Below are 24,515 nucleotides of genomic sequence, written 5' to 3' on the forward strand. Positions count from 1 at the left end.
TGATTCTGTAAACTTTAAAATCCTGGATGTGGGTAACTATCTTTACTGATGTGAGTACAGAGGAAGTTGGAGAGGGCAGATTTAAAAACTGACTTTACGTGGAACCAAATGAAGACACAAAATCAAATATATCACCTAATATCACTGTATTAAGCAGTGGGGCTGAGATTGGAATGCAGACCATCCAATCCGAGGCAGCATTCCTTCATGATATATGTATAGTTACTTGGATAGTCAATTGTAGTCAGGCTTGGTGGGCACGTGCCTGTAATCCCAATGACTTGGGAGGTGGAGGTAGCTGGATTGCAAATTCAAGGTCAGCCTCAGCGTGTTAACAAGACTCCACCTCAAACTAAAAAATAAAATGAGGACGGGGATTTACATAGCTCAGTCCCTGGTTTCAATTCCAGTACCTCCCCAAACAGTCAACTATATTAGAGACCACATTTCCCAGGGACTAAAAATTATTTAATTCACATTGATTTAACAAGACATGTTACAGCCTTGGATTTATGTTGTCAGTAAGCAAATTTTATTAATTCCTTATATAGATACTGAGAAGCTGAAATTCAGTGACTAATTCATGCCAGTATATACATACTCCTGTTTTGGATTTTTCTATCAGCAAAGATCCCAATTGTCCTTGGGAGAGGGTGGGGGTTAACTACATTCAGAAAATGAAATCCCAATCTCTGTTTACAATGAGTAAGTACCCATTTTGTTTTTCTAACCAAGTGAAACTGGTTGAAAAACACACCTTAAAAACAGGAATGTATTCATTACTAAACAAAAGGCAAATCAAACTACTAAGTGGAAGTGTCAATAAGCAGAATTTAAGTGAGGCTTTCTCATATAATTTGGAAATCGAAATTAAACAGCTTTCAGAATTTACTTTTTGAGATTAATGAATAACAGTGAATGAGAACAGAACTGTTCTTAGTTATGCAACCTTTAATACATCTTATCAACCTACCTAAAAAATTCAAGCAGAAATGTGGATAAATTACAGAAAAGAAAAAGAGAAGTCAAGAAGCAAAAGCCGGTGGGGTCCAAATCAACACTGGATTTAAAAAAAAAAAAAAATGAAAGCATAGTATCAGAGCTAAATAGTGAGCACTGGCAAGTTTACTTCAATTGTAAAGATACATGTTTCAGGCAAACTTCTTATAAAACAAGCAAACTTCTGGCTTGGCTTACATCTGTGAACTTACAACAATCAAATTGTCCTTCAACTTTAGATATAAATATAGCCGCAAACTCTCAAAATTAACATACTATTATCATAACAGTAGCCTAGGAGGACAGGGGCATAATGTGTTTTCCCAGTGTTTAAAAACCAGCCTCTCTTAAATATATGGGCACATAAAACTTAAACTGTAACTTCAAGTTGCCCCAGAGGGTTGCTGATCCTTCCTCTGTGTAAATTTGGTTAGTGAATTCCTACTGCCTCCCAAGGAAGTCAGCCGAGGGAGAAACTGCTAATACTAAGTCAAGGATCTTTTATAACAAGAATTTTCAAAAATTGCTTAGCAAAAAACCCCTAAAAATCACATAGCAAGTTAAGCACAATAGGTGAGAAATATTGCTTTTCATTTAGATAAAACTGGGAACAGTGAAATCTAATGAACATAACTGTCTTCCTTTACAAGTTACCATGTTTGAAAAAATAAAAAGTATTTCCAAAAATGAAAACCACTAAAATCTCTAAGAATATGTATTGTATAATAATATTCACGACTTATAAGCAATGGTTTATTTCTAAAGTTGATTAAGGAATAAATACCAGCAATTTAAATTCTCAAATATAAATGAAAATGTGCTTGAAACCTTTTAAGGCAAGGTATTTGTTAACTAACAAAAACATCTTACTCTGGTCATCTAAAGTGGACCTCAATAAGTAACTTCTTTAATTCAAAGAGGATAGACAGGTCCCAAAGATAAGGTATCCTATATAATTAAAATCTGTTAGTACAAAGTACCATAAGCATCCCCTAATGACATCCAAAAAAACATACATCCTGTAGAAATTTTCTTTCAACAACTGTGAATAACCTGAACTAATTCACACATGTTGCAACTGCTTTCAAAAAGAAAACCTAGGACAAATGCCATTACTTTTCAGGATTTAAATACAGGCAACTCAGAGACGCTGCAAGGTCTCAATCACTAATGAGTATTACCAGTGATTTTATAATGTAGGCCTCTGAGATGTTATTGACCTACCTAAAGAGAATGTCAGACACTCCTGAATATGAACAAACACTCCTTTGCTTTGGTTCTGAAAACACCATAAAGTAGCTAAGGCAAATATTCAAGGGGGCACAGAACAATACTGGAAAACTGGATCAGAGGTAGAAGTAAAGCTTTTGTTTGTAATGTGCTTTTGTATAAAGGTAACAAATCTGTGATCTGGGGAAAACACAACTTAAAAATGAATCACTCTTTTATAAGATGTTTGAAGATAATGCTTTTTAATATTTCAAATATTTTTTAAAATGTCATAAAAAACGTATCACCTTAACAGTACTTTGCACATGTGGAATTCATACCTAAATCTGATACTATTTTGGTTTATTTATGGCTACTTACAAGAAGACTCATGGTATTAATGTCCATTTGTCTGAGTCTTTTTCTTTGGTAGAGCCTAATGGGACCAGGCAGATGAACTATTTTATGCAAACAATTTGGTTAAAGCAAATTCACGATAATATGAATTATAAGATTTTTGTTTAATGGAAATAAACTTTAAAAGATTTCCACATTTATCCCCATTGTGGTTCTGGAAGCTTAATATCCTGTTCAGAGGTTAAAGAGTTTCAATAGCTCACACGATCCTGTAAAAATCACAACCGGCTGCCCTTTAATAAATAAAGTCATTGTAAAGAATTACATTTACAGAGTGAAAAGTAAATACATAGCATTTCAAATTCAATTTTGGAAGTACTAATAAGTACTGACCCATAACAATATACACTAGCTATCTTTTTAACTGTCCATCGTTAGCACCAATAAAGATTCAACAAAATTACCTTTATTCCCACATCTCAAAACAATTCTGCAAATTCTTAGTGAAGTTTAACTACAGTCACAGACCTTAAATATTCACATTGTTTCCTATGCTATACTGAAAATAAATTCGCTACTTTTCTGGATACTCTTTACAAAATCTTATTAAAATTCCTGGTTTTATCCCCAATTATACAGTAGCACAACCACCCTATGTCATTTCACATGATAGCTCTGTAGAGGTTTCACATCTAAAATTACCAAGAACAAAAACCCTTCCCTCCCTCATCTTGCATTCAGCTTAATTCTATACTAGTCCTTGGATTATGTACCACTGTAAAAGTATAACTGTATCAAAATTACCATGTTTATGGATACAATATTATGCCATACAGAGCAACAAAGTTACATATAATGACAAAGATTACTAATGTTATGCAAGACAATAACAAATGTGGACATGCTAGCTAGGCAAAGTCCCTACAAAGAGGCTGCTAGTTTCCCAAGTTCAAATAACATTGACAAAAATAATTAACAATTATCTTAAAAAAATTATAAGCTACTGGCAAATAAGGTAACTGCTAAATAAAAGTAGAGCACAAGATTAAACTCTTAATATTTACAACCACAAGATTTTTGAGTAAAATTACAATTGTGCACATATCAGTGGCTTTGTAACAAAAATAGTTCATATACACAGAGGAAAAATTAAGACAGTTTTCCGTTCAACAGAAGTTGAATCCAACCCATCTCAAAGATACTAAACAGCTCGAAGGTATACCACAGAATAAATTCAAGATTAGCCAATAAACAAGAGCCATACTACTGGTGTTCTAAGACAAAATTTAACCATGTTAAAGTCTATTATTCAATCAGGAGTCAGATGACTGTGCAAACTTTACCTCAACAGGAATATACTGAGATGTGCAAACAAATATAAAACCTCCACTAGAGTGGTTTGACTGGAGACTGAAGTTTTTTTTTTTTCTTATAGAACTTTCTGATAACAATCATAAGCTGTAAGTACAGGTACAATGCACAGTCAGTGATCTTTTTATTGTTAGAATATAAAACAATTAAGAGAGCATAGGTTTCATTTCATTTTTATAAGGAAGACTGCATTTACCTGAAAAAAATATGGCATCACACACAGACACACTTCAGGGGAGGAGTATATTTAACAATACGGTGTAATTCTGAATGCTAAAGGTAAAGTGATCCTTGTTTACTGTTAAAATATGTAGTGTTAAAAGTTCTTTAAGGAAAAACTTACTAATTCTTCACTATGTAAGTTTTTGTGAATTTAGTTTTCAAATCACAGTAATCCACATATCCATTATTAATAGCTGTTTTGTAGTACTGCAACAAGCCAACAAACACTTAAATGCACTTCACATCAAGAGTATGTAAACTTTATTTTTTCCTCTTCAAGCCTTCAGAAAATTAGGGGTTATTTCAGCAGCCAATCTGGTCAAAACCTCTGAAGGCAAAAATTGAGTGCCTCACAGTATAGACCATCTGTGGCACTGCATACCCATCCGGTAGTGAAGTGTCCCCCTCTAATGGCTTCCAGTAAGGCCTAGAGTTTAAGGTTAACATGAAAAAGTGCCACCTTTGTTTTAGGTTAGTGATGGACTCTGACAAGAGAAAATAAAGTTATTCTGTATATTGTTATACTTATAAGCAGCTCCAATCCTGAGTATTTATGGTAATATCTAAACATACAAAAATGTATGTACATTTTTCTCCACTTTCTTGTAAACAGTTGTCAGCATACTGTTTTATCCCTTTATCATTGAAACATGCAAATCATACATACAGTATAAATACACAAAAGAAAACAATTTACACTCATTCAAAAGCCAAGCAACAAAAAAATAGCTACAGTATTCAAATTATAAATAATGGATGCTTGAGGCATCTTATATTCCTAGAAGCAGCCAGCCATTCATCTTAATGTTCTTAGCTGCAATTGTAGAAATACTGAGTTTTGCACCTTCCATGCTTTTACAGTATTTATAAACACTATCATATGTGGAGATAAAGACTTGTTTACTATAATCTCTTCTTTTCAGAATGAAGAATAAAGCAGCACTTACAAATTTTGAAGCAGTGGCAGCAACAGCAGGTGTTACCACTGCTAGATCAGGAGGAAGTTTTCCACTTTAACCATTTTTAAATTAAAAAAGTAAAGGAAAAATTGACCTAAACAAATGATTACATGTTCATTCCTTGGGCACTTAACAGCGAGTCCAGCATGTCGAATGTGTCTTTGTAGTCCATATGCTGGCTGTTTGTACTGTACTCGTGATTGGCATCAGGACCGTTGGTCTCCACTGGCTTCTTGTCCAGTTTCACGAGGGTGCTGAGATGTCCGTAGCCCACCTGGTATGTGACAGGGGGAGGAGGGGGTAAGGGATGGTTAAAAACAGAGTTGTGAGAGGATATATACTGCTTAACAGAGGAGGAAGAACTAGATGAACTACCTGAACTTTTGGAACTTTTGCTCATTTTGGAGTGATGGTTGTGAGAGGCATCATTGATATGCAGCTTCTTCCTTGAAGAACTGGAACTAGAGGAAATGCCATCACTGCTCAGGCCAACAGGACTCCTCAAAACAGTGGGTGGTATTCCATCAGCACTGTATTTACTGCCACTGCTGCTGCCACTATGTAAGTGGGAATGCTTGTGACTGCTTGCATGGTGACGGTTTGCAGGATGCTCCTTGTGCTTTTCCTTATGGTCTCTGCTAATATGAGGGCTTGAATGTTTGCTCTTCCCACTGCCTTCATCAGAAGAGCTGTGTCTTTCTGAGGATGAAACTTTTATCTTCATCTTCAGTTCTTCCTTACTGGTGCCTTTATCAGTGGGTGGTATTGGAATCCGTAATTTTAGTGATCCACTTTTTTCCTTTTTCTCTCCTATGAATTTTTCAGGTTTTTCAGTATTTGTGATGGGAATTTTCATTTTAATAGGAGAAGTTACAGAACTGCTGCTGGCTGCCTGTGACTGCATGTGTTTGTGTTGCTGCTCTACCTGGGCAGCTATATAATGATCCCTTACATCAAGATCTAGAGTTTCTAGCTTGCGTTTTTCTCTATATTTATCTAAAGACATTTTCTGAGGAATTACTCCAGGAGTAGCAGAAATAGGCCCATGGTGTTTACTGCTCCCTGCTTTATGAACATATTCTTGCTTAACAGAAGAATGATCAGAAATTTTGTCAGTTCTATGATGTAATCCTGAATGCAGTGATATTGAAGGTCCCTGCTGGAAGTTGATGTTGTATTGGCTACCAGACAAAGATGTCTCCTGTTTCTGTGAATAAATCGGTTCTGTCCTTGTTGATTCTTGATGCTGAGGCCATTCTTGGTGTGATGACAAACCATATGAGGTACTGGGCATTCCTGATGCTAGCACTGACAGATTATCAGATGTATGGCTGTCCTGAACAGATAAATTTCCTGAATTTAGAGGTACCGGTGTAGGGAATGCTGATGTAGATGGTTTCTGAAAACTTGGGTTTGTAGGCACACCTGTGACACTATCTACTAGTATTGAATTCTGGACCAAAGATGAGCCAAGAAGTGGTGTCTCTGAAACTTGTCCATCTACTTTTGGTTTCTTAGCCGCCTGATTAGCCTATTTACATAAAACAAAAGAAGCAATGACAACGAAGGAATATGAATTTCTTTGCTTATAAAAGATGACATGAGATATATGTAAATAAAATCACCTGGAGTTCAGGTTTTCTGTTGCCAGTAAATAAATGTTTTATTTGGAGATATATCAAAAGGCTATCAAGTTGAAAATACTAGTTTTAGAAAAAAAACTAAATCTTAGCCCATCATGAGACAGTAATTTATCTATTTGAACAATGAATACTTTCATTGTAATCAGTGATAATTAAAAATAAAAAGTATAATGTACTTGAAAGACCTACACCAGACAAAGTAGTTGAATCAACTATGAATCTATGTAGCTTATGGTATGTCTTAATTATTTACAAATACTGGAAAGATGATTAACCATATCATTTCAAACTGGTTAGCTATGTAATAGTTAAGTGACAAACTGAAAATCTATTAAATCCTGCCAATTTTCTTACCCTCCAGTTTCGAATCCTCTTCAACCTACTAGGTGTTTTCTCCAATATTTGTAGAAACTCATGTGTTAGCTCTAAAAATAAAATTTAAATAAAAAACTTAGAAGGTGTCTTTAGGATTTAAATTACTTTCAAGTGGGCAATATTAAAAAAGAGATCCTAAGAGTTAATCTCTTTCATTGTTAAACTCCTCTTCAACCTTCAACAGAAGTTGATACAATTCTGAATTGGTATTTTCAAAGCTGCCTAAGCAGAGCAGTTGTTCTTCTTTTTTTAAAAAGAATATCCCCCACCCTCTGTGGCCACTATTACTTGCTTTAGAATCTCTGTAAAATTCTGTAGTGTGTATATATGTGTGTGTGTGTGCATATATATATAGTGTCCCTCCCCCACCCCACAAAAAACTTCATTAGGCAAGAAATATAGTAATATTTGTTGAAGGCAAGATTCATCAATAGATCTTTTATCAATGAATTCTTTTAAATTAGTGGGCAAAAGTTTTGAAGGAAAGGATATTTGTATAATCTCAATGTATGTTCTCCAAGGTGTTTATTAATTATAAAGAGAAAAATAATAATTTGACAGTGGAGAAACTCAAGCATTATCACCCTAAGTGCTTATCCCTTGTGAGATAAAGCATACTTCTGCAGTTTTCTTGCCAAAACCAAATAACTTCCATCTAATTATGAAAAAATATTGGACAAACCCCAACTAGGAAATGCTCTGTAAAACAACTAACCATTATTCTTCAAAGGGTCAAAAGTCATGAAAGAAAGATTAAAGAACTGTTACAGACTGGCAAACTTAAAGCAACATGTCAACTAAATGGAACATGGGATCTGGGAAAATCTGGAAATAATCTGTGGTTTAGTTAAGAGTATTATACTAATGTTAATTTTCTGCTTTTGATGATATTGTTACATAAGATAACACCACCAGAGATGCTGGGTGAAGGGTGTACAGAAAATTCTATACATTCTTTCATAATTTAAGTTTTAAATCTTTTCAAAGTGTTGAAAAGGTAAAAATAAATAAATGGATAAATTCCCCCACTTATACTCTAGCAACCAACACTATTTATATATAGTGTTAAGAAATAGTGATAATTAGCAAATTATCCTGGCCATAATTTTATCCATTTTCTTAAATTTAGGGTGAGAGTGAGATGACCCACTTTCCAAAGTGTTGTGATTATAATAAATTATCACTTCATACACTAAAATAGCATCATTAATAGTGGCCACCCTCAAAACAAATAGATGAATTTCACTGCCAAGTGAAACACAATAGTGGGAGGGAACCTCTGTCAGGAGACTACAGATTCACTTATTTTTCAGTACAAACAGCATGTTTTTGTGTAAACTATTCTAAGCAAACATTAAGATTGACAATGAAAACACAAGACAGAATGTCTCCAAAAAAAAAAGCAGAATATACAAAAATTCTGCACCAGCATGATGACTATCCAAAACTAGCCTACGACTTACATATGCTAATAACCACCACATGAATCAAAGTATCTAATAACTTTTCAAGATGCAACCTTCTTGACCATTTTATAACTGTTCTGTTATTTTCATGAGTTTCTGATCAAGTATGGATAAAAGCCTGGACTTTCACTTCTTTGTTCAAAACCAACCAACCAACCAACCACTTTTCTGCATGACACTAGAAAATTCAAAATACTTTTGGGTCCAATATTAATGAAAAATTGTTTTTTGACTTAGCTTCTTTAACAACTTTGTTGTCAAACATTAAATACACACAATATTTCCCAGTCCAACACCTGGTACCCAGCAGACAAAAAGCATAAGCTTTGTTTTTCATATGTATCCTACTCCATTAATTTTTGGGGGGAGGGTACTGGGGATTGAACCCTAGGGGTGCTTAACCACTGAGCCATTTTTAAAAAAATATTTATTCTTAAATTTTAGATGGATACAATATCTTTATTTTATATTTATGTGGTGCTGAAGATTGAATCCCCCAGTGCCTCGTGTATGCTAGGTGAGCACTACCACTGAGCCACAATCCCAGCCCCCATTTTTTGTATTTTACTTAGAGACAGGGTCTCAATGAGTTGCTTAGGGCCTCGCTAAGTTGCTGAGGCTGGCTTTGAACTCGAGATCCTTTTGCCTCAGCCTCCTGAGCCACTGGGATTACAGGTGTGTCCACTGAGCCTGGCTCTATTAAATTTTATAACAAAGGAACAAAGAATCTGTTAAATAATCTGTTAACATAAGTAACTGGTTAGAGTCACAAAAAACACTGTACAATGCTTAAAAAATAGAGGCCTTTCTTTTTCAAAGCTAAAAAATATATTAAGGACCCTGGATGTTATGGCACACACCTATAATCCCAGTGACCAAGGAGACTGAGGTAGGAGGATCACAAGTTCAAAGCCAGCCTCATCAACTTAGTGAGACTGTCTCAAAAAAAAGTCTGGGGATGTGGTTCAGTGGTTAAGTGCCCTTGGTTCAATCCCAGGTAACAAAAAATGTAAGGGTTCAGAGTGTAGCTCAATAGTACTGAATGCTTTGCCTAGCATTCTAAAGGCCCTGAATTCAATCCCCTGAACTGCAAAAAACACCACCACATATATAAGGGTCTATTAATCTGAAAATATATACAAACACCCCAAAAACCTTATAGTTAGGCAAAGTCTAAATCAATGTTGTTTCTGGAACACTGTCACTAAATGAATTATTTTAATAAAAAATAAGAATACTTCAGACACCAAGCTAAAATTCAGATACACATTAAATTTTAAGTACTTAAGACTTTACGAGTGAAAAAAAGAAAAAAGAAAATAGCTGCTACATGATATGCTAAAAATCTTAATGTGTTAAATTTCCAAGATCCCTATTCAATCACTCTCCAAATCAATAATGAATGTGAACTTTTCCAGAATTAAAGAGGAAGAACATTTAGGTGGCTTCTACTGTTAAAAAAAAAAAAAAAAAGTAACAACTTACTTGTGACCTACAAGCAGGATAAAAGACAGATTACTTACTTGTGAGCTTTATTTCCACAATATGTATATAAACCATTTTTATAAAAATTATGCCTATTTAATCTGGTAAGGCAGGGATATAGATAACCTTATTTTTAAGCTACAGAACAGATGAAAACAGGTACAAAAACCCTTATTGTTTTTTTTTTCAATTTTTAAAAATCTGTTTTAATTAGTTATACATGACAGTAGAATGCATTTATGCACTTTGATATATCATACACAAATGAGATATAATTTCTCATTTTTCTGAATGTACATGTTACAGAATCATATTGGTCAGTCACATATATACACAGAGTAACAATGTCTGTTTCATTCTACTATCTTTCCTATCCCCACATCCCCTCTTATCCCCTCCCATCACCCCCCTCTACCTAATCTAAGTAACGTTATTCTTCTCTAGTGGATGTTATTTCAACACACTGAAGATTTTCTTTCCTCTGTATAAACTGAAAACCTCTAACAATTTAAGAAAAACAGCATAATCAGGGGTTAGTAAGCATTAAGATATATACTCTGGAAAAAAAATTTTTTCAAGAAGGAAAAAAAAAGGGGGTGGGGGGGAAAAGGAACCTAACAAAGAAGCCAAATCTTATATAATAGGAATATGGCCGGTAAACCAAATATGGCCTTACTGTCTGTTTTGTAAAGTGTTTTACTGAACCACAGTCCCACATGTTCATTTATGAACTGTTTACAGCTGTTTCTGAGCTACAACAGTTGAGTTGTATAGTTGCAATACAGACTTCATGGCCCATGCAATCTAAAATAACTACCCAGGTCTCTAATTTTATGTAACAGATATCCCCAACAGTAACAAAAATGATCTTGTTTTCTCATTAGCCTATTTTGAAGAGAGCTTCGAAAAATCCCCAAAAGAGTAAGTTAGAAATCTGACATTTCATTTTTTTAATCTTTAAAGTTATTTAAAATTATCATCTATTTCTTTTCTGAAATCTGTAATATCTGGTTAAAAATGTCCTAACCCTAATTCCAGGTCTGTAATTTATAGAACTTGCTTAACCAGTACTTAAGACTCTTCACTTTTTTTTTTTTTAATATTTTTTTAGTTGTCAATAGACTTTTATTTTATTTATTTATATGCTAGGCAAGCGCTCGCTCTACCAATGAGCCACAACCTCAGCCCACTACTCTTCACTTTTGACTGTAAATGTCCAATGGGTAACTAAAAGGATTAAAAAGTTGGCACTTTTGCCTACATTTTGTATCTGTCACCTATATTCTGTATCACCTTAAATTTCAAGAACAGATCTGGATTTATAAACATCTTGTGATGACTCAAAACTAACCCCAAGGGAACAGCAGTTTTCTGACCCTGCCTGAGCAATCCTGAGATAAAGATAGACCAGACAATGCCTGATCAAGACAAGCTGCTTTGGCAGCTGTGTAAATCCTGCAGCTATGAAAACCTCCAACTCCTGCTCTCAATTCCCTTTCTCTCCTACTCTCAATTCCCTTTCTATAAAAATCTCGGTCATTTTCAGACCCTTGTAAAGGGCTGAGACTCCTGGTCTCACTTTGCCTTTTTCAAAAGGGTCATACTAAATTAAAGTTCCTTTCCTGTTTTCACCATTACTTTTTTCCCTTTGGGTTTTCCAGTTAGTGAATAGATGTAGTTTTTTGGACCTCAGAGGCAAGCTTCTTATAGCCTAGGACTCTGCTAACACTCATATCCCCAATTTTTCTTTGTCTCTTCATGTTTAATAATTCAAGACCACAATGGCACTATACAGCAAGGAATGTTATCCTGAAAAATCTCTCTAGCTTATTGCTTAACATCTTATACAATTATCTCACACCCAGCTTTGAGTGTATACCCTTTTTTGGGTAGTACTGGGGATTGAACTCCAGGCCACACACAAGTTAATTAAGAACAATATATAGGGATCTATAAACCCACTTTCACACCAAGTCCCAGTTTATACACTGAAACAAGATTAGTCCTATAAAACCCATAGCATTTAAAATCGTATTTCTTAGAAAAGTCTGAAATAGCTTTCCATGTTCATTGGTGGTTAATATATATCACATTGTCCCATTAGGCTAATGAATCCTTATTTTCATCCTGTTCACTTGATGATGTAATTTTATCTTTAAATTCTATTATCCAATTACTAAAATGGATTTCTAAAGTACTTAACATCTGAAATACAAATATTAATAAATGAAATGATATTTGGGATTAGCATCAGGATAACTGTGGTATGTGTGTTGAATTGCCCAGAATCAATCAATGTTCAATAAATGTGGGTAGTGCGTAATATAGAAATTTACTATTTTAAAAATCTACACAGAAATACAATTTTTCCACAATAAAAAGGTGAAAAAAATATTTTCTTTTTCTTTTTTTAAATATTTACTTAGTTAGTTTTTTGGCGGACACAACATCTTTGTTGGTATGTGGTGCTGAGGATCGAACCCGGGCCGCACGCATGCCAGGCGAGCGCGCTACCGCTTGAGCCACATCCCCAGCCCGAAAAAAAATATTTTCAATGTAAAAATTATTTTTTTCTCTACTTACCATCTAGTAATTCTAGAGTAACTGTAGGATCCACATATTCCCACCAATGCTTTCCATCAGTTGACACAGGAATCTCCCAATTGGACCATTTGCAAGCCAAATGAATGCATACACATGCTATCACTGTTGGTTTGTACTGAAGACAGAAGGTCGTAAGATGTAGACTGTTGTAGAGCAGGTTTGAAAACGCAGGGCCATAGAAATTTAAATATGTAAAACAAAGAAAAACATTTACCAGTAAGATTAAAGCAAAAATAACAGTATGGAGGTTTTCTTCTGTAAATCTAGAGTATATAACCATATTTTATGAAATTAAAAGCTAATATAGCAATAAAAATTCTAATATAAAAACCTATAGATTATGAAATGCTTTCTTCCTCACTCCCCATAGCATATTAATATTTTATCAATGCTAATAATTTTTTTGAAATGTTTCTGTATCTAAATTCAAAGTATTTTTAAAAAGAAGAGGAAGATAGTATATTTGCAATAATCACTAGGCACAAATAACATTTTAAACTTTTGTGGCATTTTTCGTTCTTTTGTAATGTCATGGCAAAAAATGTAAAGAAAAAAGACGACTATTTGTCAAAGACAGACGAAGTAATTTCAATGTCACATTATAATCAAGGATTGTATCATTTGACATGGCTTAAAAGACATAATTGTCTACTAAAGATAATTTAACACTTATTTTGTAAATCTGTGCTCTTTTCAGCAAAGCCCCAAAGAGAACTTACCTTTTGCCAAACAATTTAATGGCTTAATGTTAAATACTACAAAAATACTACCTCTCTCCTCCTACTATATATCAAAACTTGGGCATGTCAAATGCCTTTCAAATTTAAGTCTACTTTTCCCTCGGATTTCCTAGGAACAAAAGTCAAATCCCAATAACATATATCTTAGAAAATTTTAAGTAAAACTTATCAGTGTCACAAAAAATTAAGAATCCCCACAGCGCTGATTTGGTACCTTTTTCCCCAACAGCCCACCGAGAAGACAAATCTATATCTTTAATATCAATCTAGAACAGAATTATACATTACTCTTCCAGTTCAGTTTCAGAATTTATGAAATGTTTATTATTAGCCACAACCACTATTTTTTACTTTATATAAACTAAAAAGGAAGCAACTTTTTAAAAAAGTAGAAATTCTATTTATGTAAATCCAGGCACTGATAAGAATTGACTAGTTCTAATTTACTATTTGTGAGTATTATCTGGAAAAAAGAAACCTCCTAAGTTATATAAATTTTATTTATTTATTTAAAAACTTTAACAATTATTTTAAAATTAAGAGTGGATCAATGTGAAATTTTAAAAAAATTGTCATTTAACTATAATTGTAAACTAGAAATAGCTTTATACTTACCAAGTTGCTCGAATTTCTACGTTAAGTTTAGCTCTTTGTAATCTTTAGCTGCTATTCAGGCTACCAATTTTAGACTTATGCACTCACAAATCGAGAATATGTCATCAGAAAGCACCACTACACTTCACATTGTGCATTTAACCCCTCTGTGCCCAAAGTCCCTTGTACAATACACCGCAAAGCAAACAGGAAGGTACCACCACAGTAGATGGTCCAGTCTCCTGTTGCAACAAGGGTAAGAGACACATTGAGGGGGCCCTGCATTAAAGGAAGCTATAGTGTGCTACAACAGTGCAACAAAGAGGGTCAGGATAACAACCTGTTGGTAGCCATGAAATAGGATGTCTGTGCCAAATCCTTGCTTGCTGTAAGAAAAGAAAAAAAGAAAAGACAATACTATCAGCTTTAACATGCTACCATCAAAAAGTTCTCAACACAACAAAACTTCAAAGATTTGTACACAAAAAGTAAATTTTACTTACTACTTACAAATATCACAAGAGCGCCATCATTTTCTATACTACTGAAAATCTTCAACAACATTCACTCAAATGTTTCTTGCTATCCCCCAAAGATCTGAGAAACAAGCCGATTTGCTTTTAGCTAGCCAGTTACAAGGGCTAAACTTGTTACTAAGTTAAGCATCTAGTCAGCTAAAAGTTGAAATAAAGCATTCTCCTGGATTTAAAAAAAAAAAAAAAGAAGAAGAAGAAGAAGAAAAGATTTTTGAAGTCTAATACAAAATACAAAGAGTTGCCTGCCAGACTTAATCCTCAGTCATCACATTTAAGTTGGCCTTAATACTTCCATCAAAACAAAACAGAACAAAACAAGCCCCCACCCCCCAAACTCAAGAGCATAAACTGCTCAGTTTTTTATCATGCTACTAAGCACCAACAAAATAAACAACCTAGAAGCATCATAAGGATGTAGATACAGGAAATGCCATTGTATTTTTTTTTAATTATAAAATGCAATTAGAGGTAATACTTAGAAAAGATCTGAGAACTCTGGGAGGAATCAGGATGCTTCACACTAGTTCCCAACAGAAAAACAATTTTTAACTAGCTTTTTAAGACACTGAAAACAGTTTACCCTCCCCTTCTGCCTGGTATTCTTCACAGCAGGAAGGCCCTTGCTACAGTTTCCCTATTTTCCCCAATTACATTCATAATCACTGCTTATCTAGGATCAGTTCACCTGAACTCCACCCCTCTCTAACAGGCCTCAAATTCCTTCCCCCCCCTCCTATTTTTTATTCATGGCACCTGTAATCCCTGCTGCCCCATGTGGATCATCAACATAAGGGTTTTACAAAAGGGATTTGGGTTTGGCAGAGTTGTGCTAAGGAAGAGTGTCAAAGCATCAGATGTCTTGGAGGCAGTGTGACTTAAGTATGTCATTCTTTCCTGGTGGGGAGGGAAGGAGAAATCACAGAAGTGAAAGGTCCCTGTAAAATGACAATAGCCAATTTTGTAGCAAAGTAGTATAATATCAACTCTCTCATCTCTAGCAGGGAGAAAAAGGAGTTTACAGAATAAAATTTATCTACCCCTCCCCGCAAAAGAATCAAAACATACAGAAAAGGAAAAATAATTTTGAACTGCCATAGCAGTTTTCACCTAGGAATGTATGTAAATTAAATAATCTATAAACAGTCACTATGCAACAAAGAAGAATGAAGGGAAAATGTTCTTGTTAGCTGAAAGTTGTAAGAGTGAAGAAAGACACCAAACGTGGAAAAACATTTTTTTTTTTTAAATGGAGCAAGACTAGGTTAGTCAGACAAAATGAAGTTGAACATATATGGATGGTTTGTACTCAAATTTAGGGATGACACATTTTAAACATTAACAAGAAAAATGAGATTTAAATGTTTTGTTTTAGGTGTTATATCAAATTTGTAGTTTTTGAGAATAATTTAAAACCCAATTCTATTTTCTGAGTTACTTTATAGATAAGTAATTTTTTAAAACTTACCATAATATATTCCTTTAACTAATATCTTTAAGCTAGCTTCATTAGGCTCTTAGAGCAGGTTTTATGGTTCTCTGTCATTCTCATGAAGCTTAAGTTTTCAAGAAAACAAAACTAAGTTTTTTTTTTTTTCTTAATTCAACATCAACAACTAGTTATCTATCTATACTACAACTAGTACAGAGTTTTCTGTACTGGGGATGAGAATATACTATAAAATGTATTTGTATAATTATGAAGAACAGGAACCTAATTATATTCTAGTTTACAAAGTGATATAGTAATAACATATGCTATTAGGTTAAAAAAATATGAGACATTTTTATAAGTCTACTTCCATAAGGACATAATCAGGTTACAGGCATGTTTTTCTTTTTAATGCATCCATTAACATAATGAAATGTTATCTAGGCACAAAACAAATTCAATTTAGAATGAATACAATGTAAGACTATTTAGGTAAACTCTAAAAACAAGGCCGTCAAAAAAATCTGACCCATCCTACTTAGAATAAGCCTAAAAAATAAAAAAGGCTGTGGGTCAAAGAATGAAATAGCAAAGTTTCCTTTTCAAAAAAAAAGAAGAGGAAAAAGCACACTAAAGGTCCCAACTGGTTGCTGTGAGTATATAACACTTCAAACGGGAAACAGGAAAGAAGAGGCAGCACAACATGCAACTGTGTAATAAAGTATTTCTAAGACTACAGGAACATATATATAGGATTTATTAATAGGAGTAGAAAAATGTTATACCACATGCTTTACTCAGAGTAAAGCAAATACTATAAAAACTTCATATTCCCATTTATAAAAGGTCTAACAAGCATATCACAAACTGTATTTACACATCATGCTTCATGATTTCCCCATTATACACAAAGAAAAAAACATTTTTAAAAATGCTAAAAAACTTCAACAAATGGACTAAATCAATTTTGTTTAAATAAATATGGGCAAAACCCTTCCAAAAATGACAATCTGCTAACAAAGACAGATTTTATCAGCAAGACTTGAGAATGGTCTCAGAATTCTTTACACTTTTTATCACTTTTCAAGAAGTCAATGAAAATTTGAAATAAATCAGACATTAATACTACTTTTTGCACCCATGTACTAATAGTGTACATCTCAAATATTAACTGAAATGGCACTGGCAGAACCCAATGGGGGAGAGAATTACTAATATTTGCAAGTCCTCCAATTTTTTTAGTGAACTGAAATTTATTTAAGTTTAAAGGAAGCTAACACACTACGTAGAACCATGAAAGTAAATAAATAGGTAGATGTAGAATGTTAAAAAATAATGCTTAAAAATGACTTTTACCCCATTTTAATAAAACATAGCAGAAGGCTAGAAGAACAAATTAGCATACAAACCAATTATAGATGATAAAAAGCATTAATACTTATCTTAAAAATTTCAAAGATCACTTACCTCTTACTAACTGGGTACATTTCACCACATCTGTGTGTGGGTGTTCAATGGTGATCTCAAAACCTGAAATGATAAGCACTTTTTTTCCCACCCACTTATACCACTACCAATACTTGCCTGAGAAATGTCATTCATTACAACTACAAATGTATAATACATTTGTCCATGTTAAAAAGAATTCCAAAGACTTAAAGTTTCTTATCACTGACATGCTCATTACAACTCCAAAAATAAGAAGTACTTAATTTCTTCTCAAATACAATGTCTCAAGACAGTTATTTCAGAATCAAGGTTAATTATATTCAAAATTTTAAGTTATAATTAATTTGGGTTTACTTTCAAGTTCAAAACAAAATCATGGCAAATGACAATGACTAAGATGGTAATTTAAGCAGGGAATTTAACAAAATATTGTCTTTGGGCTCCAGGTTCAGTGACACATGCCTGTAATCCCAGAGACTCTGTGCGGGTAAGGCAGGAGGATCAAGTTTTGGACTAGTCTCAGCAATTTAGCAAGACCTTATCAAAATAAAAAATAAAAGGCTGGCAATATGGCTCAGTGGTTAAGCGCTCCTGGATTCAATCCCCAGTACCAAGTACTATCTTTCTTAATATTCCAAATATTTGTTTCAAAAGATGTGAAAAAAACATTTCTCATAAATGTCAATGTTGGGCAACAGTGGTAGAAAAGAACTTTTAAATGATACAGACCTTAGTTTCTACTGTGGTACAGTGAAGGGCTCAACCAGTTCACTTATAACTACACTAATAATCAAAATCACACAGCAAGCAAACTATGTAAGTCTCATAATTCTTGAAATCACAATTTAAAGAATTAAAACTAAAGATAAAATATTGAAAGCTTCCAATGTTCAATCCTTATGTAGGGTAGGGTTTTTACTTTTATAAAGAGGGAAGGTCACATTTAGTATATTCAAAACTCTTTAAGTGAATAAAAGTATAACAAATGGGCAATCTTAATTATTTTAAAGTTGTTTTAGGTTTTTACTTATATATCTACTATAATTAAAGTATGCAAAATAATACTTTACTCCCTTAAAATAATGCTATTCATTCTGTATACTTAAGAATTTGTCACTGGGGCTGGGACTGGGGCTCAGCAGTAGAGCGCTCGCCTAGCATGTGTGAGGCGCTGGGCTCAACTCTCAGCACCACATAAAAATAAATAAAATAAGGGTATTGTGTCCAACTACAACTAAAAAAATATTTAAAGAAAGAATGTAAAAAAAAAAAGAAAAAAGAATGTCATAAGGAATACATGTTACACAATGACTTTAAATTTTTTTTTTTATGGTGCTAGGGATATAACACATGTTTTGTGCATGCTGGGTGAATGCTACACATTTAGACCCTATACAATGCCTTTGTATATTAAAGTAATTTTACAGTAGTCTACAATACTTTTTAATTTTAAATTTTATTACAAGTGTATAACTACCCATAAGTTTATGTAAATTTGTATAACAACATGATAAAAAACCATTATATCTGCAGGGAACAACACTTGTATCTTTTGATAAAAAATATGAGTTACATGCATCTCAAACAAGTTCGTTTTATATAAAGAGACTCTGCCACAAGTAGCTGTAACTTGTATTTCTATTCAACGGCTGGGAATTAAGTAATAAAACAAAAAACGGCAAATTTGTAATGTAACACACGTTCATAGAATGAAGGTGTAACAGAAAGGAGCTTTGCCCGTGTTTACAAAGAAAGTCAGATGACTAGAGATTTAAACTTAGATCCCTATTAAGTCCATAATTACCCTACCACATGCTGCTAAGTTCTTCCATAAGGAATTCATGATATTTTTTTGGGGGGGGGGGTGTGACTTTTTAAAAAAAAATTTTATTTGTTTTAATTAGTTATACATGACAGTAGAATGCATTTATATACTTTGATATATCATATATAGATGGAATATAATTTCTCATTTTTCTGAGTGTACATATTGCAGAATCACATTGGTTATACAGTCATATTCATACATACATACATACAGTAATAATGTCTGTTTCATTCTACTACCTTTCTTATCCCCACATCCCCTGCCTTCCCGTCAATTTTAAACAAGTCACAACCTTTTTTTTAATTTTATTTTTTTTATTTTATTTTTTTTAAAGCTCTCTCTCTCTCTTTTTTTTTAGAGAGAGGGAGAGAGAGAATTTTTTTAATATTTATTTATGTTTTAGCTTTTGGCGGACACAACATCTTTGTTTGTATGTGGTGCTGAGGATCGAACCCGGGCCGCACGCATGCCAGGCGAGCGCGCTACCACTTGAGCCACATCCCCAGCCCCAAGTCACAACCTTTTTAGGACTCAATTTTATTTAGTCCTAAATAGTCTGCTGTAAAGTTAAAAAAAAAAACTAGAGTAAATAAACCTTAAACAAAGATTTAACTTTTTAAAAAGGATGATCACTTAATTACTATATCACATTAAAAATGATGTAATATAGTCATTACATACTGACTATAAGCACTGGGAGAGTTAGGATTGCCATGTATATTTGTATACATCACCATTATATGCAACAATCCTAGAGGACTCTCCGGAGCAAATCCACAGTGAAGCAATTTTGCTTCACCTATCTGAAAACCCAAAAAAATCATTATAGGTGGCTATGTTTACCATTCAATTAAATTATGTCAAATGAGATTAAATTTTAGAAAAATAGTTTCTTTACTATTGGGCAATACTTTTGTGTGGTACTAGGGACTGACCCTAGGCGCTTGTGCATGCCAAGCAAGCACTCCACTTCTAAGCTATACCTCTAGTACTTTTAACACTTGTGAGATAGGGTCTTGCTACATTGCCCAGGCTGGCCTTAAATTTGCAATCCTCCTGCCTTACACTCCTGTCCTGGGACTATAGGTCTCTCCGGTAGGTGGGAAGACAGGTGTGTGCCACCACACCAAGCTGGGCAATACTACCGTATTTTAAAATAACTTTCTTCAATAAAATTATTCTAGGAATCTTTAATTGAAAATATTGCACTGAAGAACACAAGATAATTGACATTAATACATACCTAGTGTTTGTAGCATTATGGTTTCAAGTAAAACCAGTTCTTGAGTCTGCTGAAGGTAAGCCTGGCAGATAAAAATAATATTAAAATACTTAAGATAAACAACACTACTAAACTACTTAAAACTTTACATCTCATGAGAATTATAGATCAATTACAAAAGAATTAATGGAGTTTGCAAATATGGGAAAAATAAACTGAGAGTAATAGAGAACATTCATTTTTTTTGTGACAAGCCTAAACTGAATCACTTTCCAGTTTACAAAGTGTACAAAGAAAAAACAAAAACAAACAGAAAAATCCTTAATGATAATACAGGTTAACTGAGAAAAGATCTATACAGTGCGTATAGTTAAACTTTTACCTAGGCATTACTGCTTCAAGACACATTTACAACAGAAGCACCAAGCTAAATAATAACATCAAACTCAAACCAGCATTTAAAGAAATGTTAGCACTCTTTAGGAAAGACAATCAAAACAAAACCTCAACTCTTTAGATTAAAAGAAGAGAGTTCAGATATAAAATATGAAAATAATGTATCATACATACACCCATGGAGACATAAATGTCAGAGAACCTTCTCCCTAAATTTCAAGAAAGTATTCTCCATTGTAATACTATAAGAATATAAGAACTTTCTGCCACATCATTCTTAGATCATGACAACTAACCTGGGTGATAAAGAAGTACACTTAATTTTATTTATGCTCCATTCTGAAAGGTCATTTGAGTTAATTTTTAAAACATGGTTTTCTAGTATTTGAGCAATACTATCAAGCATTCATTAGAAATCTGAGTTTGTACTATCTTTGAATAATCAAAAATTCCTTACTATTTATTTAGTAGGTACATTTTTTCCATTAAATCCAACATTTATTATAAAGTTTATTATTAATAAAATCAGATATACTTCTATCAGAGCTTTATCTGGACTTGAAACTTGACCTAAATTAAACAAAATTAATGTAATTCTTTAGTCATTTGGTGAGTAAAGGTTTCTTATTAAATAACTCACCTATAATAAAAAAAAAGTTAGAAAAAAGGCCTACAATTCTAGCTCCCACTTTATTAGAAGGAACAGCTCTCTCTCTCTCTCTCTTTTTTGGTACTGGGGAATTGAACTCAGGGGCATTCAACTACTGAGCAACATCCCCGGCCCTTTTAAAAATATTCTGAGACTGGGTCTCACTAAGTTGCTGAAGATGGCTTTGAATTTATGATCTTCCTGCCTCAGTTTCCCAAGCTGCTGGGATTACAGGCATATGCCATCACACCTGGCAGGAACAACTCTTTAAAAAGACTAATTACTATTCTAGAGGTAAATGAGAGTTTTTCTATTTCTTCATCTGCTAATAACATAAAAGAGTTCTTTATTTTCTGGTCAAGGACATCTACAAATATTACTTATCCTCTTATATAATTCACAGGTTTGCTTTGAGGACAGACAACATGTGAAACACTTGAAAGTAACTTTGAATCAAAGCTTTATATAATTCAGAATGACATCCAAATTCAGGAACATATCTGAAATGTTTCTGTCAGATGGCTTCCTGGTATTATGATCCTCAGTGGTAATAAAAACAAGCAACATTTGGTATTCCACACTAACTGTATTAAGCCTAAAATATGAAAAAGTTTCAAACTTCTAAAGAAAAACTCTCCAAGCACTTAAAAAAAAAAAACAAAAAAAAAAAACATACATCACATTTTGTATCCAGCAGTGGCTCAAGAGGATGAAGACAAGCATGTGCCACTTTGATAACATGTTCAAGTTTTCGAGCTTGTTCTTCCACTTTTGCAGCCAAAAATAATGCAGTAGGTGATATTATCTGTAGAAAAGAGAAAAATTTGATGATGTAAAAACAGATCTTAGGAAATTTCTCTACTTTGTAAGGAGGAAGGTGTGCAAGGAAAGAATGCATTATTAATAGTATGAATTGTACACTGGTCTATGGAAAGATTGATGAAAAAGTTGTTTTGTTTGTTTGTTTGTTTTAATTTTTGGTGCTGAGGATTGAACCAAGTACCTTGCACATGCTAAGCAGAAGCTCCACCACTGAGTTATACTCCCAGCTCCAATGTGAGAGCTTTAATCATGTTATTTATTCATTAAACAGAACTAGCTGTCCACTGACATAATGTGTTTTACTTGGTTTTCAGACAGAAAAGCAAAAGGGGATAAGAGAAAAGATTTATACTTCAGCTAAAGAGGGAAAGTTGAATATTAATTTATAAACTATGAAAGTAAAGGAATAGCAAAATGATGATGCCATAATTAAAAAAAAAGATTAACAGCAGGTAAAATATATCTACTATACTCTCTCCTTTTTAGGCACAGAATCATCACTTTCTAGTGCTTGTTTAAGTCAAGCATTGACTTATTATATGATTAAGAGCCAAACTATCTTGTTTAAAGGGCAGAACAGGTATCCTAAGAAAAAATTCTGAACTCAGCCTGGCTACCTTTATTACTTCACTACAGCTAAAGCTACAAAAAACAGGGTATAAACATGTAATATACACAGATTAGAAACTTTTGTAAAAGTGGAGATCCAGAAAGGATCAATTTTCTTTTTTTATAACTAAGGTCCTTGGGATATAAGCACAATAACAAAGCATTACAAAGACAATGACTAAGAGAAACATAAATTTTGAAAAAAACATTTACCCAAAAAGTAAATTTAGCAATAAATCAAAAAACCAAGAAATTAGATATACTAACCCAGGAATTAGATATACTTTATGCTCGAAGTATGCTTTAAGATTACACACAAGAGGGGCTGGAGTTGTGGCTCAGTGGTAGAAAGAGCACTTGCCTAGCATGTGTGAGGCCCTGGGTTTTATTTTCAGCACCGCATATAAATAAATGAATAAAATAAAGGTCCATCAACATCTAAAAAATAAGGTTACACAAGGGCCAGGCATGTGGTACATGCCTGTAATCCTAGCAACCTGGCAAGCTGAGACAGAAGGATTCAAAGTTTGAGGCCAGCCTCAGCAACTCTGCAAGACCCCGTGTCCAAAAAAAAAAAAAAAAGGAAAATGAAGTGGGGATGTAGCTCAGTAGTAAAGTGCCTCTGTGTTAAATCCCCAGTACCTACATAAATAAATAAAATAAGATTATACAAAAGAAATTTCTCATGGAAAAGTAGTTTCTAAATGTTAAAGATTTAGGTCTCTATTTTTCAAGAGATGAAGATCTGGGTCTCACTGTATCTTTGGGGAGGAGGGGGTTCATCAGTCATTATACAGAAATAATGCCAGAGGGGAGGTGGAAAAAGAGAGGTATAAATCTTATCACATGATGTGGGTAATTAAGGAAGAGATCCTTGTCTTCTGAGGGCTTTTTAAAAAACATGACATGGAATTTAATCATTGGATTTTGGATTCAAAAGGGAGTTTCTCTAGTTTTGCAGATGAGTAAATAGAATAAAAATGCCTTCAAAAAGCTCTTTTTCTGCAGCATTAATCTTTAAAACAGACCTATAATATAGTAGCACTACTGGGAGATGACATACATTTTTAGGAGACGGGGGCTTAGTGGAAGCTTCTTAAGTCACTGGGAGGATTATGGGACCTTTCTCTTTCTCTTTGCTTTCTGTCATAAGGTGAGCAGTCTGCTTTGACCAAAGCAATGAGGCCATTTGATATTGGAATAGAGCCTCCAGAAATATGAGCTGAAATAAACCCTTTCTCCTTATAAGTTAACTGCCTCAGAGATTTCACTATAGTGACAGAAAACTGGTTAGTAACTACTCCCAATGATCAGAAATAATGGTTTCTCAAATGGGCTTAATAATTTCAACATAGACTTTCAAATTATTTCCCCTTTTTAAAATTAATTTTTTTAAAGAGAGAGAGTGAGAGAGCGAGAGAGCGAGAGAGAGAGAGAGAGAGAGAATTTTTTAATATTTATTTTTTAGTTAGCGGCGGACACAACATCTCCGTTTTGTATGTGGTGCTGAGGATCAAACCCAGGACGCACGCATGCCAGGCCAGCACGCTA

General features: G+C 33.7%; 1 protein-coding gene across 6 annotated transcripts in view; it reads right to left on the bottom strand.

The window, feature by feature from the left end:
- Window positions 1–931: 931 nt before the first annotated feature.
- Ccnt2 (cyclin T2) overlaps window positions 932–24,515 on the bottom strand; it is a 38,909-nt gene continuing 15,325 nt past the window's right edge. For 3 of the 6 annotated variants that reach the window (XM_046463768.1, XM_058585392.1, XM_058585393.1), the window contains 7 exons: window positions 22,210–22,338; window positions 20,510–20,570; window positions 17,457–17,519; window positions 14,365–14,410; window positions 12,670–12,833; window positions 7,115–7,185; window positions 932–6,648 (listed from right to left, as the gene is read on the bottom strand). In XM_046463768.1, coding sequence (XP_046319724.1) covers window positions 5,224–6,648; window positions 7,115–7,185; window positions 12,670–12,833; window positions 14,365–14,410; window positions 17,457–17,519; window positions 20,510–20,570; window positions 22,210–22,338 — 1,959 coding nt within the window. In that variant the 3' untranslated portion in view covers window positions 932–5,223. The other 3 variants (XM_046463769.1, XM_046463770.2, XR_006856014.2) reach the window with 3 other exon arrangements.

Source organism: Marmota monax, unplaced genomic scaffold (genome assembly GCF_021218885.2).
Source record: "Marmota monax isolate L192 unplaced genomic scaffold, Marmota_monax_Labrador192_F-V1.1 WCK01_AAM20220418_F8-fsc00034, whole genome shotgun sequence".
In the NCBI taxonomy this organism is placed as follows: Eukaryota; Metazoa; Chordata; class Mammalia; order Rodentia; family Sciuridae; genus Marmota; species Marmota monax.